This window comes from Triticum urartu, chromosome 6A, assembly GCF_056163025.1.
Source record: "Triticum urartu cultivar PI428250 chromosome 6A, HENAU_Tu73, whole genome shotgun sequence".
NCBI classification, from domain to species: Eukaryota; Viridiplantae; Streptophyta; class Magnoliopsida; order Poales; family Poaceae; genus Triticum; species Triticum urartu.
In genome coordinates, this window is record NC_141878.1 from 600,137,021 (window position 1) to 600,157,657 (window position 20,637).

The 20,637-nt window shown below is 41.8% G+C and overlaps 1 protein-coding gene across 1 annotated transcript; it reads right to left on the reverse strand.

The window, feature by feature from the left end:
* Positions 1–13,306: 13,306 nt before the first annotated feature.
* LOC147967087 (wall-associated receptor kinase 1-like) lies at positions 13,307–17,622 on the reverse strand. Its single transcript, XM_087529251.1, has 4 exons — positions 17,227–17,622; positions 15,897–16,641; positions 15,638–15,823; positions 13,307–14,384 (listed from the first exon to the last, which is right to left on the reverse strand). The coding sequence occupies exons 1-4, from the start codon at positions 17,533–17,535 to the stop codon at positions 13,405–13,407; spliced, it is 2,220 nt and encodes a 739-aa protein (XP_087385377.1). The 5' UTR covers positions 17,536–17,622; the 3' UTR covers positions 13,307–13,404.
* Positions 17,623–20,637: the final 3,015 nt, after the last annotated feature.

A 20,637-nucleotide genomic window follows, 5' to 3' on the forward strand; every position in this document is an offset into this window, starting at 1 on the left:
GAACCAAACTGCCAGATCTTAGTCTCTAGCACCACATCATAGCTCCAGGAGGTGCGCCCCTCCAAAGCAGCTCACCACGCCACAGAACCCGCAGGTCGCCGTCGCCGGGTGGAGATCCGTCGCGCCACACCCAAGAGTGGAGTCTCGGCCACCGATCTTGGCCCTCACCAAGCTCCATGCACGGGGAGACACCGCCGCCGGCGGGGGGGCGGGGGGGGGGGGGGGGGAGGGGGAGGGTACAGAAGGGGAGATGGGGGCGCGACTGGCGGGTAGGGTTCCCCTCGTCCCCCGCGGAAGCGAGGGAGGGAGGAGGGGAAATGAGAAGTGCCAGCTTCGAGGCTCAATCGAAAGCATTTTGAAAAACAATAAATGGAGCTTCTGAGTAAGCTACAACCCAGCTATCTCTAAACATTGAACTCCTCAGAAAAGAAATAAACAATATGCATGGATCCTACAATGAATGTGCGAGCAAGCATATGATGAAACCTAGAATAGACACTGCCAATATGTAGAATCGTTGGAATATTTTGTCTTAAAGTAAAATTGATAATTCATTCATTCTTGCATTGGATTCGTGGCTTAATGTTTCAAGCTATGTGGTTCGAAAGCGTGGACGATGGAACCAAATTCGGCAGTTCTCTATGTAGCATGTTGCCCTCGAGGTAGCAGGTGGATACTCCCCTCCAGATTTGTAGCCAACCAAGAGTACCATAAGCAATATCTTTTATATCTTGCCTGGACGTCAGAAACAAAATTGACAGCCGAACGTCTGATATTGCATGCAGATGGATGGACAATTGAGTAGGCGAGGAATAGGGGAGTGTCGCACTGCGGGGGCTATATCTCGCCTGCGGCAAGACGATACTCCGTCTCGGCTGTGGCACGAGGCAACCGGGCCAGCCTAATAATGTAGAAACTTGCGGCGGTTTTAGGAAGCTTCTATGGATCAGTTCGGATCGTTTTTAGAAGATTTCTTGCATGTTTTCTTCTTTTTGCTTCTATATGTTTTTTCATCGGTTTCCTTCAGCTTTTCTTGTCGTTCCCTTTTTTTGGTTTTACAATTTTAATTTTAATTTTATTTATTTATTATTTTTCAAATACATGTCAACTTTTTATAATACACATTGTAGATTGCTGTATACACACGGAACATATTTCTGAAACACGTTGAACATTTACGGACCAGATGATGTACATATTTTCAAATACATGTCTTAGAAAATTGAATAGATGTTAAACATTAATACATGTTTAATTTTTTTACTCCTACGGAACATTTCTTGATTGCATGAACATCTTTTTACATTGTCTAAATATTTTCTGAAAATCTCATGAACGTATTTTTGAAATGTGTGAAAATATTTATTAATGTCAATAAAATTAGTATTAAATGTTTAGAAAAATTTCTCTAATTACATGCACATTTTTATATTTTACAATTTTTTAAATGTAATGAACATATTTTTAAAATGCATGCACGTTTTATTAAATACCAAAGTTATTTTAAATGCCCCCAAATGTTTTCTTAAATTACGCCAACATCATTTTTAGTTTGTATGTACACTTCATAAAAATATTACGAATTTTTTTGAAACAAGTAATTTTTTTTAAATGCCAGAACATTTTTCTAATGGTACGGACATTTTCTTGAAAAGTAGCGCAAAAACATATAACTAAAAAGATATACCTAAAGAATAGCATAGTGCCACAAAGACGTAACCAGCCTCATATACTCACACGGGCTACCCCTAAAGAACAGCATAGTCACATCAGCTCGGCCAAAAATAGTGCAGTTTTTTTACCTATGAATCGTCTATAACATGCTATAAATAACATATAAATAAACTTAGCTATGATAATTTAGTAAACCAATTACTTCCAATATACCAAATATTAAGAACCAATTATTAAAAAGATATCCAAATGATATACTTTTGTATGCATTAACAACTTTCATTTTAATTTGTTACACACTCGTCCCACTATATAAACAATAGTAAAAGGGATGAAGCTGCAAGAAAGCAGGAGCAGAACAATAGCCAGCTACAAATGATGGCGCTTATGAAGAACACTGGGGTGTTGTGCTGGATAGCTATTATTCTCATGTCCATCACTTTCTTGTCCTGCCATGCTGCTGGGAGGAGCAAAGGTAAACTTTTTCCCCTGTTCATTCATTAATATTTTGGTATTGGTATTTATCTCTTATGTTTTATCTAGTCTAACAATATATAATCCGTTCTTCTCGATCGACCAAGTACTTTAACGTGTACCATGCTGATTGGTTGTGGATGTTGTGACTGATCTTGCACAGATACTACGGACTTTGGACCTATTCTTGGGTGCGTAAAGATGGTAAAGGCCTGTTCGGTTGTTGGGTGCACCAAGATATGTTCCGACCTTGGTTGTTATTCTTCATGCAAGTCCCACTAATAAAATATTTTGAATAGAACAAAACACTAACTATTCTAATCCAAATTTATGCTAAATTGTAAATATTTCAAAATTTTCACCAAGGTCGGGACTAACAAACTTACACAGATTGCGCATTCTGTGGTGCAACAGTCCCAAACTGCTTTCATGCCGGACAGAGATATCCTTGAAGGGGTGGTCGTCCTGCATGAAACACTCCATGAAATTCATTCCAAAAAATTAGATGGAGTAATTTTTAAGGTGGATTTCGAGAAAGCGTATGATAAGGTCAAATGGCCATTCCTCCAGCAGTCATTGCGTATGAAAGGTTTTGATGAAGCCTGGCGCCGTCAGGTTGAATCATTTACGCAAAAAGGTAGTGTGGGAATTAAGGTTAATGATGACATAGGTCATTACTTCCAGACACATAAAGGCCTAAGACAAGGAGATCCGATGTCCCCTATTTTGTTTAACATTGTGGTGGATATGTTAGCAATTTTGATAGGAAGGGCTAAGGAAAATGGTCAAGTAGGTGGATTGCACTAGTAGAAAACGGGCCATTAGCACCGGTTCGTAAGTCCCTTTAGTGCGGTTATGGAACCGGCACTAACCTTTCGGCACTAAAGGCCCCCCCTTTTAGTACCGGTTCAGCACGAACCGGTGCTAAAGGGGAACCACGTGGCACGAGCCAGCTCCGGGGGCCGGGAGCCCTTTAGTACCGGTTGGTAACACCAACCGGTACTAAATGGTTGTGGGTTTTTGTTTTATTTTGTATTTTTCAATTAAATTTGTGTTATCAATTTAATTTAGGATTGTTTTACGTTATAATGAATTGTAGTCGTCGTCATCATCATCATCATCGCATATTAATAAATAAATAAACTCTAGCTAGCTAAAAATCATCGTAGTCGTCTAATTACCACTATTTAATCATCATAGTCATTACCGCGCTAGCTATCTAATCATCATCAACGCTGGCTAGCTTAAAGAGGAAACATTCACTTTGTAACAGAAGCAAAGATATCATCAAGTTCAACATAATCGTCACCAAGATCGAAGTTCAGGACACGGACATGAGACAAGTACTAATTAAGAGCATGAACTAGTAGCTACTGATCCTGCTGCTCCCTCTCAGGTAGAATAGCATAGAACATGTATAGCTCTCCTGATTCATCATACTGGAGCATGCAGATGAATCTGTCTCCTAATCTTGGGTTGCGCTTCACCTTACTGCCCCCTAGTACTTCTCTGCGATCGTTAACAATTTTGCTCCAATCTTTCACTATTAAGCATTCTTCGCTTTCAGAAATCCTGAATGCACTCATGTGCAATGTAGGAAATCTTGGTCGTAAGCTAACCATTGACATGCGACCTTTTGTCTCGATCCACTGAGGCACAACTGTCATCGGAAGTCCCTGTTGAACAACATCGTATAGTTAATATACTAAGCAATGAAAGTTTAGCTTCAAAAATAATGTATGCAAAAGATGCACTAATTAAGGACAAATATTTAAAATTTTACCATCTTTTGATTATAGATGTGACCGTAGTTCAATACGATCACCATTGGTCGCACGTTTTGAGTACTAACATTTCTAAGTGTAGGAAAAAAAATTGTCTTGACAGTATTAAGATCCTCAAGCCATGAAACATAATGACTTATCTCCTCGCAGTTTAGTTGAGCCCCGGGGCAGTAGTAGGTCCTGTCTACCAAGCGCCGGACATGTTTGCTTGAACCGAAATAAGCTGACAATACAAATTAGTTATCAACTATTTTTGAATAAACTGTATGAAAGACATAAACATATGCATGCATGGTTGAGAAAAACTCACCAAATGGTAGAACTGGAGGCGTTTGCACATCGACCCAGATGTCTATATTACCTTCAATATCATCTTCCGGACGAATATCAAGGTGATAACCATATCAGGCTCAAATGCATAAGCCTTGCATAGTGCTTGCCAAGTTTTGCATTCAAAATGGGTGTATGTGTCTCCATTATATAATTTGATGTTGAAAGTATACCCATGCTCCGTCTTCAAGTAAACTCTCTTTACCTCCATATCATCTATAGCACTAAAACCTATCTTATCCAAGACAAAAATTCTTGCATGGCAGGGGATGCGCTATAGTAGAATAGTGAAAATTTAAAATTATAAGTTGAAGCAAATGAAGCATAAGTTTTGCATTCAAATAATAATTGACAAAGTGACTTACTGTATCAACTTCGAATGTCTCATCCAGCTTGATGCTGAAGCGCCTACCATCAACAAGGAAATTTTGGTCGCACAGGCCGCGCTGGTCTTCACAGTGTTCGCACAAAATAAAATCTTTTTCGTCGTCAGATGACATTTCCTATGTTCATATAGATGAAACATTAAACACCTATATCTAGCCAAATATATATTCATCTAACATTTGACATTAATATATCTAACTATATATTCAATTGACATTACTATATATTTAACTTTTCTATCTAATTCATCTAACATTCGACATTAATCTAACATTTATATAAACTCAAAATATATAAAAAATTAAATATACAGAAAAACTCATTAACAAATAATATTTTAATTAGATCATCAAATCTCAGATACCTAAATTTTTCTTACTAAAAATAAACTAGTTATATTAATTATTGAACTAGTTCAAATCTCATATACCTAAATTTTTCTTACTAAAAATAAACTAGTTATATTAATTATTGAACTAGTTCAAATCTCATATACCTAAATTTTTCTTACTAAAAATAAACTAGTTATATTAATTATTGAACTAGTTCAAATCTCATATACCTAAATTTTCTTACTAAAAATAAACTAGTTATATTAATTATTGAACTAGTTCAAATCTCGTATACCAAAATTTTCTTACTAAAAATAAACTAGTTATATTAATTATTGACTAGTTCAAATCTCATATACCTAAATTTTCTTACTAAAAATAAACTAGTTATATTAATTATTCAACTAGTTCTAATCTCTAGTTCGACAATTTTTCTATCTAGCTAATTCATCTAACATTCGACATTAATCTAACATTCAATCATCTAATTAACTTTTCTGAAAAACAGAAAATAAGAAAAAAAATGTGTGTGTATGTGTGTGTATACGTATATGTGTGTACGTATGTGTGTATGTGTGTGTATGCGTGTGTGATATATGCATGTGTGTGTGTGCATGCGCGCCGCCCCGTACGTACGAGCGGGGGCGCCGGCGTACGGGGCAGGGGCGGCGGCGTACGGGGCGGGGGCGGCGGCGTACGGGGCGGGGGCGGCGGCGTACGGGGCGGCGGCGGGGACGGGCGGCGGCGCGCGGCGTTCGGGGCGGACGGCGCGCGGCGCGGCGGCCGGGTACGCGCGAGGAGAGAGCGAGATACGTACGGACGGCGGCACGGGACGACAACGGACGGCGGCGCGCGGCGTTCGGGGCGGCGGCGGGGACGACAACGACAACGACGGGCGACGGGCGGCGACGACGGGAGCGGCGCGCGAGAGGTTGACGAAAGAAGTAGGGAGATGTAACTGAAATTTCGTAAGTGCTGTATATATAGGGTGAGCCTTTAGTACCGGTTGGAGCCACCAACCGGTACTAAAGGCCTACTTTGGCCAGGCAAAGAGGCGGGAAGAGTAGGCCTTTAGTATCGGTTGGTGGTTCCAACCGGTACTAAAGGGGGGGCCTTTAGTACCGGTTGGAGCCACCAACAGGTACTAAAGGGGGGGCCTTTAGTACCGGTTGGAGCCACCAACAGGTAGTAAAGGCCTTGCGCTGCCATCCCAAAGTTTAGTCCCACCTCACCCGGCGAAGGGCAGCCGCACTGGTTTATAAACCCAACCGCGGCTACCTTCTTGAACTCCTCTATTTAGCAGGCTTCTGGGCCTAATTAATTAGGGCACGCTGCCCTGTGGGTCTGCTGGCCCTTCTGGGCCTGCATTTGCACACTCTAGGTCTGGTAGACCCACAGGGCAGTGTGCCAACAAATTTGCTATATAGTTTTTTCTTTTCTGCATTACTTATTTTCTTTTATTTATTCTTGAGTAGTTTTTATATAGTTTTTTATTTTCTGCATTATTTATTTTCTTCTATTTATTTTTGAGTAATTTTTTTGTATGGTTTTTTTATTTTCTGCATTATTTATTTTGTATAGTCCGAAACCCTAATACTCGGAAAGAGTTTGTCCAATTTGTACACGAAGTGCGTCCAGTTTTTGCCGTGACCCTCTCTACTCTTTCGCATGCTATGCGGGTGATATGATGATACCATGCCAAGTTTCAACATTTTCAGGATTCATTTTGTAGTGATTTTCAATTTCACGGTCATTTAGCTCTCTAAACAATTAGGTAAATGACCGAAAAACAACAAATGATGTCAGAACATGTTCGAAATTGATGACCCCGCTTTAAATGCTGCATACTGAACACAAAAGAAGTCCGGAGTTTAAATAAGTTATTAAAAATAAAAAAAAGGTGCAATGCTGGTTAATTTGCTTCAAGCCATTCGGAATAGTGTAGACTGCACTGCACATAGCTCAGTGCAATCTATGCTATTCCGCAAGGCTTGAAGCTAATCAACATGTAGGTGAGCATTGCAACTCTTCGTCATTGTCTGTGCACTCACGGCTTATAAACTGCTCATACTGCCTCTCTCTTGGCGAAGATCACAAGATAGTTTGGTTAAATTGCATTACTTGTAAGTCCAGTTAACATGGATGCTTATGATGCAAGAGCAATAGAAAAAGTGAAAATTTGGCACAAATAGGTAGTTGTGTAACTAAAATAGGTAGGAGGAGAGATAGCTTTTATGTCACAAAAAAGAAATTGTATCAAACCTTTTATGTCGGATCTAGAACAAACCAATCGGTATCGCCATCATACAGCCCAACCGTGGCTCGTGATGCATATATATGCATATCAAATGCACGGTTGGACGTATGATGGCGAATCCGAATGATTTGTATTCAGTCGATGAACTGGTAGATGTATGCAGTCGATGAACTGGTAGATGTATGTAGTCGATGAACTGAAAGACTTATGCAGGGAAGGCGAGAGGTGGGCTAGCTATATATAGGGTCGTCTGGCTCACAAAGTGATTGTGGTAGTTCCGATCCAACGACTCACATGAGCTAGGAAGAAACACACCCTTGATCCAACGACTCGCAAGAGCTAGAAAGAAACACACGATCCGTGTGATTCTTCCTGATTGGTGGGATGCACATTAGTACCCACTCCGGACTCCGAAACCCTGATACTCGGAAAGAGTTTGTCCAGTTTGTACACGAAGTGCGTCCAGTTTTTGCCGTGACCCTCTCTACTCTTTCGCGCATGCTATGCGAGTGATATGATGATACCATACCAAGTTTCAACATTTTCAGGATTCATTTTGTAGTGATTTTCAATTTCACGGTCATTTAGCTCTCTAAACAATTAGGTAAATGACCGAAAAACAACAAATGATGTCAGAACATGTTGGAAATTGATGACGTCGCTTTAAATGCTGCATACTGAACACAAAAGAAGTCCGGAGTTTAAATAAGTTATTAAAAATAAAAAAGATGTGCAATGCTGGTTAATTTGCTTCAAGCCATTCGGAATAGTGTAGACTGCACTGCACATAGCTCAGTGCAATCTATGCTATTCCGCAAGGCTTGAAGCTAATCAACATGTAGGTGAGCATTGCAACTCTTCATCATTGTTTGTGCACTCACGGCTTATAAACCGCTCATACTGCCTCTCTCTTGGAGAGGTGGGACTAAAAACAGTTTGCCATAACCTCATTAGTACCGATTCGTGGTAAGAACCGGCACTAAATGGTGACGGTGGGGCCATAGCCTGACCGCAGGCTGATGCAGCCTCGTTAGTACCGGTTCGTGGCATGAACCGGTACTAAAGGTTCGCCACGAACCGGTACTATTGATCGCCGCCACGAACCGGCACTAATGTACACATTAGTGCCGGCTCTAATTCAAACCGGCACTAATGTGCTTCACGTTTGACCCTTTTTCTATTAGTGTTGGTACCTCATCTTATTGATGGAGGTATATCCATCCTTCAGTACGCTGATGATACAATCATCTTTATGGAGCATGACTTGGCCAAGGCGAGAAATATGAAGCTTGTGTTATGCCTATTTGAACAATTGACCGGGTTAAAGATTAACTTTCATAAGAGCGAGCTGTTTTGTTTTGGTAGGGCCAAAGATGAACAGGATGCTTATAGGCAATTGTTTGGGTGTGAGTTGGGAGAGTTACCATTCTCTTACTTGGGGATTCCCATCCACCATCGTAGGCTGACAAACAGAGAATGGAAGTGCATCGAGGACCGATTTGAGAAGAAAATGAGTTGCTGGAAGGGTAAGCTCATGTCATACGGAGGCCGATTAATCCTGATTAATTCGGTGCTCACGAGTATGCCAATGTTTCTCCTATCGTTCTTTGAAGTCCCAGTTGGTGTTAGGAACAGACTGGACTTCTATCGATCGCGTTTCTTTTGGCAGGGAGATGAGCTTAAAAGGAAATATCGGCTTGCTAAATGGGATATTATCTGTAGACCAAAAGACCAAGGGGGTCTAGGTATTGAGAATCTAGAAGTGAAGAATAAATGTCTTCTTAGCAAGTGGTTGTGGAAGCTCTCATCGAAGAATGATGCTATGTGGGCTCAAATCCTTCGCAGCAAGTACCTCCAGACAAAAACTTTGTCCCAGGTTACAGTCAGGCCGACCGATTCGCCCTTCTGGAAAGGCCTGATGAAAGTCAAACAAGCCTTGTTTAATAGGACGAAGTTTGTTGCTGGAAACGGCACGAGTACACGTTTCTGGGAGGATACTTGGCTTGGCGAGACACCCTTGGCCATCCAATACCCGTCTTTCTACCGCATTGTTCAACGACGTGAGGTTTTCGTCGCAACGGTCTTTCAATCTACCCCCCTTAATATTCAGGTCCGACGAAAGCTAGCGGGCAATCATTGGGAAGATTGGCTCCGTCTAGTTAGGAGACTGATGGATGTCCAGCTTTCACAACAACCCGATGAATTACGCTGGAAATTGACTAAGTCTGGAGTATTCACGGTTAAATCAATGTATATTGATGTTATTAATTCGACCTCCATTCCTACGTCCAAGCATGTTTGGGATGTCAAAGTTCCTTTGAAAATAAAAGTGTTTATGTGGTTTGTCCATAAACAAATTATTTTAACTAAGGACAACTTGATAAAGCGTAATTGGACAGGACTTACTAGGTGTAGCTTCTGCAGACGGTCCACATTGCTTTTAATATCAATCCACCGAATTCTGTTAATGCGTTATTTGGGACATGGCTTAATGGGATTGAGCCTGATTTAGCGAGACATATTCGGGTTGGAGTTTGTGCTTTGTTGTGGACTATCTGGACTTGCAGAAATGATCTGGTTTTTAACAGAATATCATGTATAAAATTTTTGCAGGTCTTATTCCGAACTACGGCATTGATCCGTTCGTGGTCGCTACTCACCCAGACGGAGGCCAGGTAACATTTGGTTATTGGGTCTTTCCGATGGGAGATGGTAGCTCAGGATATCTTCAACCGGTTTGGATGGCGTCATGTAATAGGATAGGCATTTAGTATCCCTATCTAGTTTTAGCCGGCCGGTTGTGGCGTCTCTTTTTGGCTAATTGGTGTTTCTAGCCCTTTTTAGCTCTGTGTGAGCTTTCTGTGTTTTTTTATTATTCTTGGAGACCTTTGAAACCATATTGGCACTACTTTATTTGGTTAATAAGATGGCCGTATGCATCTTCTTCTGATGCAGAGGCCGGGGACTCACCCCTTTTCCAAAAAAAAATTGTAAATATCTCACAAAAATGTGTCGACAGTTGAAACGACATTTATGGTTGAAAATGAAGTGAGCATGTACCTTTGCCTCGGAGAACAGCAGCATGCAGTGCATTTTGTCCATTTGGTCCGGCGGTGACCGCATACATGAGCGACTCTCGAAGAAATGCTTCTTCGTCGCCGGGAGGAGAAGCTGGCAGCATTGCCATGTCTACGACGGTGCCGTTGCCCTGGGCGGCTGCTTGCCTGTCAAGAAGGGTCGTTGCCAGCAGCCGGGCACCCATCCTGACCTCCATGGTGGTCGCCGGCGGAGGAGCAGCATTTGCTACAGCGGGAGAGCTAGGACTGGGAGCTGCCTCCCCGGTGCTCGACGCCATCGATCACCAATGTAGACGAAGGGGGTGCAGATCTGGTGAGTGGAATTAGAGAGGGGAACGGATGGATCAGCAGGTAGTAGCTATGTGTGTGGAGAAAGGAGGCGAGCAAGACGTCGGGGCGGTCTAGAGCAGAGGGAGGCGATCGAAAGTGTGAGTGGGTACTGGGGAGGAGGTGACTGGCACCGGCCAGCCCACACGTTTGAATTGAATGGAAGATGTTGGTGCAGCCAGGGGACTCGACTGATTTATTACAGCACTCCCTCCCACTCCCACCATAGCTCGCTGCTTGGACAGAACCAATGCACGAGTGAAGCGAACCGTGCAGGCTGCAGGCGTAGCTGGGTTGCCGTTGGTTGCATGCATCGATCATGAATGCTTGGCTCAAGTACGTACTCCACATGCGTTGCAGTGCATCGCGGCAGACCGGCCAGCACATTACACATTCGTCACACCACGCGGTAGAAAAGGACGACGACGACGACTTCCTATCGTGAGCAGACCTAGCTGGTCTTTGTGTGTAGCTAGACTGTAGACCTCGCGTGAAGGAGGAGCTCCAGCTCTCGCCTCCCGCGCTCTTGTCTCGCATCAGCTTTGAATCACGAAATACTTTCATCTCTATAAATTCTCAAATATTTCAAAACCCTATAGGGAGTCCACGAAATACTTTTTTCGCCGCCGCAAGTCTCTGTTCTCGCTATATCCCATCTGGAGGCCTTCTCTGGTACTCCGCCGGAGGGGGAACTCATCATGGAGGGGCTCTACATCATCCTTGCCACCTCTTCGAAGATGCGTGAGTAGTTTTTCACAGACCTAAGGGTTCGTAGGTAGTAGCTAGATAGCTCTCTCTCTCTCTCTCTCAATACAATGGTCTCCATGATCTTTATGGAGATCCATCCAATGTAATGACTTTGTGAGGTGTGTTTGTTGAGATCCGATGAATTATGAGTTCATGATCAGATCTATCCTTGTTTTATTTGAGTTCTTTGCTTATCTCTTTTATGCATGATTTAGTATAGCCCTGTATTTCTTCTCCGAAGTTTTGATATGGTTTGGCCAACAAGATTAGATCTTCTTGCAATGGGAAGAGGTGCTTGGTAATGGGTTTGATCTTGCGGTGTTCAGTCCTAGTGACGAAGGGGAATTGATACGCGTGTATTGTTGCCATCAAGGATAACAAGTTCGGATGAATTCCTATATGCTTTTGTCTTGACTACATCATGTCATCGTTCTTAATGCATTACTTCGTTCTTATGAACTTAATACACTAGATGCATGCTAGATAGCAGTTGATGTGTGAAGTAATAGTAGTACATATATGCAGGCAGAAGTCGGTCTACTTGATTTGGATATGATGCCTATATATATCATGATCATTGCCTTGGATAGCGTCATAATTATTTGCTTTTCTATCAATTGCTCAACAGTAATTTGTTTACCCACCGCATGCTATTTTCTTGAGAGAGATGCCACTAGTGAATCCTGCGGTCTCCGGATCTACTTTTAGTGTAAGATCTATCATCTCCCATCAACTTGCCAATCTCTGGCGCCACTGCATTATTTTATCTTTTATTTATTTATCAGTCTATCAATCTATGATATACCTTTTAATCTCGTTACTTCACCGCCGAGAGATTGATAACCTCTTGTTTGCGTTGGGTGCGAAGGTTTGCATTGTGTGTGCAGGTGCTGTTTACGCGGCGTTGCTTTGTTCTCCTACTGGACTGATAACTTTGGTTTCTTAAATGAGGGAAATACTTACTCTACTGTGCTGCATCATCCTCTCATCTTCGGGGATAAAAATCCAATGCAGTCTACAAGTAGCAGGAAGAATTTTTGGCACCGTTCCGGGGAGACATCATCAACATTACCAAGTACCTACACTATCAACCTTTATCTTTGCATTTACTTTATTTGCCATTTGCCTCTCGTTTTTCACTCCCCCACTTCACAACCATTTGCCTTTTTTATTTGCCTCTCTCTTTTCATTGTTTTCTCATTGCCTTCTTGACATTATGGTGAACGCCATTACTCCCCCTTTGTCACTAGATTTTGAAGTACTCTACTTCAAATAAAAACAAGGGGAAAATCTTAAAGATGCTTGGTATAGGCTAATGGAATCCTATCATATTTGCTCCGTAAAGGGAGTTTTGAAAATTATAATTCGCAATTTTTATGTTGGTTTACCCTTGCATTATAGAGAAATTTTGGGTTTTGCCGCGAAAGGAAATTTTATTCACAGTTCGTCATGCACAGCTCCGACTCTACGCTGTGATTTGTTCACGGATTAAGCCTCCGGCAACTTCAAGCGGGGCTCTCTCTTCCGTACTATAGATAGCTTGGAGTTGTGTGGGGTGGTGTAGTTGTTCTCAACATTCTTGAATCTTGCCATGTGTGTGTTGGTGTGGAGTTGTATGAGGTTTGTTGTAACTGGATCGTTGCTTATAAAGCGGGGTGAAAGCCTTTTTTGGTATAATGTTAATATTATTACTAGCCATAATGTAGATGCATGTGCTTTATAATAAAAATGGTCGTTCTTCAGGATTCAGGAATAAGGGTAGAACCTCGTATTAGTGACAAGGGGATTTAATGAAGTAATACAGACATTTGCGACTTAAAATAGAAGGTTACTAAATGAGTTAAATAACATAATTTCTTGGAACCAAGGGAGACCTCCCGAGCTTCTATGTGGAAGATTTTGTTAACAACGGCAATATAAACATAAGTTTTGGCCCATCCATAGTTACATATCTTATTTGACGGAACATATATACATACAGGTTGTTTAAACAAGAATACACAAACAGGTTGCGACTAACGGTATTCAGTCAAATTGAGAAGGCGCTTTGCTATGTTTGTCATCGATGGTCTTTGATCCACATCAAGGCTAAGACATTCAACAGCGATCCCTGCCAAACTATCAAGAACCTCCAAATCTTCGGCTACTGCAATATTCTTGTCAAATAACTGAGTTGCTTTCTTCTCCTTTTTGTATGCTTCAAGGAAATTGGTCACTAAGCTACCACCGTCAGAATGTGTAGCTTTCATCCAACTAATAAGCTCCAAGATAACAACTCCAAAACTGTAGACATCACTTTTTTCGGTTAGTAGGCCTGTTTGTAGATACACCGGATCCATATAACTCATGTCACCAATGATAGATCCCGTGTGTTGTTTGTCTCTCGCAATCAATCTTGATATGCCAAAATCTGAGATCTTTGGCATGGACTTATCATCCAAAAGTATATTTGCTGGTTTCACGTCACCATGTAGGATCTTGGTATTGGTTTTTGTGTGCAGATAAACCAAGCCATCTGCTGATTCTGCAGCAATACTTAAGCGCAGGCCTAAGTTGAGAGGTTCCTTGCCATCACCATGAAGGATGTCGTCCAGGCTACCATTGGGGAGAAACTCATACACGAGAATCGGGGCATCGACTTCTAGGCAACAACCTATGAGCCTAACGATATTCTTGTGAATGACTTGAGACTGAATGATGACTTCATTTGCAAATTGTTCATTCTCTAGGATAGTTCCACTAATTGGCTCCTTCAGTGCGACTTGTTCATTATTAAGAAGGCCCATATAAACTTTTCCAAATCCACCTTTTCCAATAAAATTGCTACTCTTCAAAATTGGCTTGAGCTTCTCCTTTTCAAAAAGTTTTATGAATTTTGCCTTCTCTAGTACATGCCCACCATTCTTCTTATAAAATTCTCTCGTTTTCCTTTTCTCTTTGCGAAGAAGAATAAGGAATGATAGGATTGCCATTAAAGAAATATCCCCTATTCCACCTAGAGGGACACAAGAAAAAATGATTTCAATCACTAACTTTCCAATAACTAATCTTTCTACAAAACAAAATACATAAAGAAAGCAGTTATTTTAATAATTTATTCTGATTTTTTTCACTATAGTGATCTATACAGAACACCCGCGTGCAAAATCAGCCTATATGCTGATTAATATCAATTCATTTTTGAGTTGGTGATTAATATCAATTCCTCATTACTGCCACATATGAACATATGTGTCTTCTTTAGAGTCGCCAGCATGGGAAACTAGGCTGACTTGAACAATGCTTGCCTACATGTAACACACACTTAATATTTTGACTGGAATATTCTCTACAAAGAAGTAACGATTGGTAACATGGGGTCCAACTATTGGTAACCATAAATATTTGTTTTCTACTGATAAAAGCAAAAGCAGTAAACATCTATCATTAGCATTTTTAATAGTCTCCTGCACGTCCACCTCAAACCCCAAACACCACTACTACCACCAGATAGTACCTACCCAGATATGTTTGTTATACTGGAGAATATATCTAACACTAGTCACATAGGAGTAACATAGGTAGTAACATGCATACTCATGTAATGTCAACTAAGCATATTAGTGACATGAAATACTATTAAATAAGGAAATAAATGGTGTGGAAACATATTATGTTACCATCACATTGCGCTTCCCAAAAGAAAATGAGCCTACAAGCTAATAAATAAAGTCTACTATGACTAGCTACAGAGAGTAACATACACTAGACATACACATATCCCTAGACTATGTTTTTTTTAGGATCATCCCCAGATTATGTTACTACGTTCATAATGGGTAGTAACATAAGTGTGGTGTCAGGGACATGTGATGTTACAGTAACTAGCTAAGTTACTCAAACTACCTCTCTCTTCATTAATTCATCGCCATATAAGCAAATTTGTTGAGTTGGGCTCGATGTTACTGCTGAAGTTACTCCCACTGTGACTAGTCTATGACACTTTGCACTACAAAGGTAGTAACTTAGACTAGTGTTGTACGCATGACATTAGTATTACTACCCATTATGAAAAACACGTGTTGATTATGTTACATTACTTGTGTATGATGAATTATGTACGTAATAAAAAGATAAAACAAAACAAAAATAATATTTTTTTCAGGTAGATTGGGATCATGTAATACTAGTACGTAGATGCATGGCTGTAGTAGATTAAGTAAATAAAACTAAGTAATTGGGTGGTGCAGTAGCTTAAATTGTGGTTACCCACAATCACCTTTGCTGGTAGTGGGAATTTATCCATGCAGGTTCCTTTCATGCCGTCGCCTTTCATTCCTGGCTTGCATGGACAGTCATAGCCTTCCAACGTGTTTTTGCATATCCCGTCACTAGAGCATGGATACGAGTCACGGAGCTCAGGATTTAGCTCTCGGAGCTTGCACTCGTCGATGTCTGTAAAAGGGTAAAATTAAAAGACAGTTTGTCTGTCGGAGTTAAAAGAAAACTTTAGTTAACACTACTCCACCTTGGCATCCATCAGGGATGTAAGGATTGCCATCGTAAAACTTCAAACACTTGCAGACATAGCCCTTGCCACTAGTCGCATTCTCACAGTAGCTGTTGCCGCTGACGCAGGCGTAGTCTGGAGGTGGCTGCTGGCCTTCCAGCGGACATGATCCGTTCGTTATGAAGAAATCAAGGACAAATGGGACGCCCCTTGGAAATCTCTTGGGCAGCACAACATAGCCGTACAGGTCCGGCGTGGTAAAGTTGTACCGTGACTTCTCCACCACCATAGCGTAGGAGCAGGGAGTGGTCTCAAACATGGTGTTGTTTCTTCCAGAACGGAACCATAGGCCAAACTCGGGGACGGGAAATGCTTCCGGCAATTCGGCCTCGCAACAGCCCCGCCCCGTGCACGACCCGTTGGCTGCGAACTTGAGGAATTGCGGCAGGCCCATCATGTCGGAAATGCAGGTGAGAGTGAATTCATTCGACGAGACGCCTCCTCTCAAGGGTGACCACAGGTTGCTGGTGACCATAGGCTCGATTCTCCAGCCGACGCCCATGAGGACGTTGCGCGTCACCGACAGGAGAAACGGGCCCAACCACACCTGTTGACACTTGGAGTAGTAGTCGCTTTCATTTGGGTTGCACACAGATGAGACCGCGCCGTATGCGCGCGCCTCAGCCTTTGCAACTGATATATCGATGAGCTCCAAGGGCGTGTTATTGCCTTCTTTATGCCAATCTTGATGGTACCACCCTTCCTGCACTAATTAATTCAGGGTCCAATACTAAATACAGCATTAAGTAATTACATAAAGCTCATTAATTAATTAATTACCACATACACCATGTTAGAGTACTTCTAATCTTGTTGCAGGTATAGTCCATGGTTTGTTTAGTCTTGTCATGCACATGGTGTTGTGTTTGTTGGGTCATAGTACTTCAGTAGAGTCATGCATGCATGTTTATCTTTGAGGTCTGTTTGCATGTAGCATGAGACGTGCCAGTTCATGGTCGAGCCATCTTTTCTTGCTCGTTGTTTTGGTCACTTGCCAGACTCAGATCGTGGGATTGCACGATCAGACCGAGCTTCGGTAGGTGGGTTAGTTATGCATGTAACTGTGAGCTTGGCTCCCAAGGATTGATAAGAGAGGAGAGAAAGAAAAGCCGTAAGCTGTTACTCGACACAAAAATCTAATAAGTTATTTTCCGTGTGGTGTTCGAGGTGATCGCGTGTGTGTGTAGCTTCAGCCTTAGAGCCAACAAACTATACAGGCAGGCACTGGCATGCTGTATCTATCATCTACCTCAATTTTTCTTTATCTTCAAGAAGAGAAAAAGCCTACCTCGACAATTCTGTCATAATACTCAATGATCCGCTGGTATACTCCGTTGTTGGCAAGGTAGGCGCGATGGGGATTCGAGGAGTCATTGCAGGTGACCTGGAAGCCCTCACGGAAGCAGCCTGGCTCCATGCCAAATGGGTACGGGATGCTTATGTTGCCGCACCTGTCGGCGCAACCCGCACGTGTGATCCGCTGCTGCTCATCTTGTTCAGCAGCAGCAGCCTCCAGGATCAAGTGAGTCGCCGCTGAAAGGAGGAGGAGTAGGATTACTGGGAGTGGCTGGGAATGGAATTGCGAGGGCGTGGTCATGCTGGTGTATGTTTTGCGCTCTCTTGTAAGCTAACTTGGTCTATGATACGGACGCAAAGCTAATTAAGCTCCGTCCAGGCTTAGTGAGTCGTCTAGACTTATATATTGGTAGCGCCGGCGGTTCTACTATACCCTCTGCGTCATTCTCTGCTAGTACTAGTACTAATCTTCATCTTCTCCTCTCTTTTTACTATAAGACGCTTGTTTATTTGAAGTGGCCGTTCCACAAGCAACAAAAGAATGCACTTAACTGGTCGAGAAAGAAATGTGACACCTTTGCTAAAAGAAAAGCTCGAACACGTACCATTGCAATGAAATTGCCGCCTTCTCTTTCTAAAAGGGCTCTGATTCTCTGCTTCAGAAATGCATCTTCGTATGATTTGGTTCTGTCCGCCACCATCTGATCGAGGAACACATGTGATCGATTGAGGAGAACTGTTTTTTATCTGCTAGCTTGCTCCACACATTTCTGCTAAGTGCTAACTAGTCAAGCAGCAATGATTAGATCATGGCTCGCTCCAATAAGATAAGAAAGGTTGCATGGCCTTCTTTTTGTTTTCTAAGAGGTGGGCCATGATCATAATAGAGGCCTCTCCGCCCTTTTGGATTTTGATATCAAGCTACCATGTGGTGACGATGGTGGCATATAGGTTATGCAGGAGCTAAGCACGACGGTATTTGCTCTAGGCCCCAAAGAGTGAATGTGGAAAGAAAATCTTGGGTCTGTCCTCCGTGATATGGTGTTCATACAATGTTAGGTCTGTCCTCCATAATTTGGTATTCATACAATATGGAGTCAACATAAGTTACTGACGTTTATTATGTATATACATAATGTAAGCTTTTGCTAGTCACAGTCTCTACATCATATGATGAATACAACCTAACTTATTTACATCGTTTATTACATAGTTCCGAGACAAAGAGGTTGCTGAAAAGAAAGGAGGACCAAAAACACATGAAAGGACGAGAATGCCAATGAAGACGACTATATAAAAAAAGAAGAGGGTTGAGCTCTTGGGGTGATAACACATATGACCCACAAAAAAATTGCAGCCAAGGAATGAAAACAAGGCGACCCCAGAGACTGCCCAGAATGATACGTTAGTTCGAGTGGCCCATGGCTTTCTATTCTACTCTGCTATGCTTGACATTGTTTCGGTGGGGGGAAACTTTTTTTGGGGGGGCATGCCACACTAATATCACAATTTCTGCATGTTTTTGTTTTCCCACCATATGCGACATAACAAGTTGAAGCTATTCCTCAACAAAACTTGTAAACTTCTGGCTTCAGTCTCATCAATGAGCGCACAAAAAGTCGCTTTGTCCTAGTAGAAATCGGAACCACAGCGCTACCTAACCGACGCAAAAAAATCGACCCCCACCACCATGTTGTATGCAAAAAGCATTTTGAAAAACAATAACCAAAACTTCTGAGTAAACTACAACCCAGCTATCTCTAAACACTGTACATCTTAGAAAACAAATCAAATAATGTAGATGGATCCTACAATGACTGTGTTAGCAATTATGTGATGAAACCAGTGCGAGCAATATCCTGTCAAATCTTAGGCTCTATGTCCATGTACTTCTTAAGCGATGAGAGCTACCATGAATAGTCTGTCCTTTTTACTTTGTCCATCTAGCTGTGTTTTCTCTGTTGCATTTCAACTCAGTTTTTTTTTTCTTTCAGTTACTTGTTTTAGAGAGTTTTCAAATCTTTCAGTTACCTGTCAGTTTCTTTCAGTTACTTTGTCAAATCTTTCAGTTTCTTTCAGTTACTTTGTCAAATCTTTCAAATCTTTCAGTTTCTTTCAGTTACCTGTCAAATCTTTCAGTTACTTTGTCTATCTAGCAGTTTTGTAGGCACATATGCTTGATTTCAGCGCTGCACAGTTGGACCTCTGCTTTGCTCAGACTGCTAGTGTTCTCGTGATCTTCAGTCATAGTTCTTCCCTATTTCTCTCCTTCAGGCAATTTTCAGTTAGCTTGCAGGACAACCACCTTTATAACGTGTAACATTTCTTACTGTAACTTACTTTGATTTGAAATCATTTTTTAGATTTGAGACATCAGATGATATTCATATATGTAGTTTAGTCATTGAATTTTCCTTCGGTCTATTATCATTTTTTGTTAGCTCATCCCTAATTTCCTTCAGTTTGTGAGTCTCGGCATTCACTAATCAGCTCTTCAACCTTTTCTTTTATCAGTCGTCATTTTTTATTATCAGTGTCTTTTTCTTCAATCAGTTATCTCATTCTTTGATCTCTTTTTCGAAAGAGGGTGGATTTTATTTGCTCAAAATGGATCTCTTTTTCGAAAGAGGGTGGATTTTATTTACTCAAAATGAAGCATCTAGAGGATACATAACACAATGAGCACACATCCGACCTTTGCATAGTTAGGATACACAAAGCCAACACGAACACACACACACACACTCACACAGAGAGATACGCCAGCAAAATAGGAAAGTCACATAAGACCAAAGGTATGTGTAGGTGAGAAAAAAACTCGAATTGATTAGATCCGCGATCGGCAAACTATAACAATGACCATATCCGCACCAATCATCTCATGACATCACACGAACGATGATGTTCTTCAACAACAACACCTTCACGAAGGGAGCGGCACTCAAGCGCCTCTGTCATCGGATCCATCCACTCAAGGCTAGTTTCTAGGTTTTCACCCTGAAGAACCAGTCCGAGCATATCGGAGCAATGCCTTCAACAAGGTAACGATGTAAAAGCATCGCATTGGCAGGTATATATAACCAACTAGTGTCTAACCTATGTTTTCACCCCGGAGCTCGAGACAGAAGTCAGTCATGCGTTGTGACCACCACTTTTCCGCGATCAGCTATTGCATGCGACGTATGACCGCAGCCACTGCACCACCATCCCTCCCCGTCAAGCCGTCATACGTAGTTTGCATCTTGCCATGATGTCACCACCGGATCTAAAGGGAGGAACTCCACTAAGATCTTTCGGTGGCCACCGCAATCCTGTAGTGAGGTCGACAACACAGACCGGAGTGGTCAACAAGGACAAGGGGCCAACATGGAATATGCACTGGTCACTGCATCTACCGCTAGGT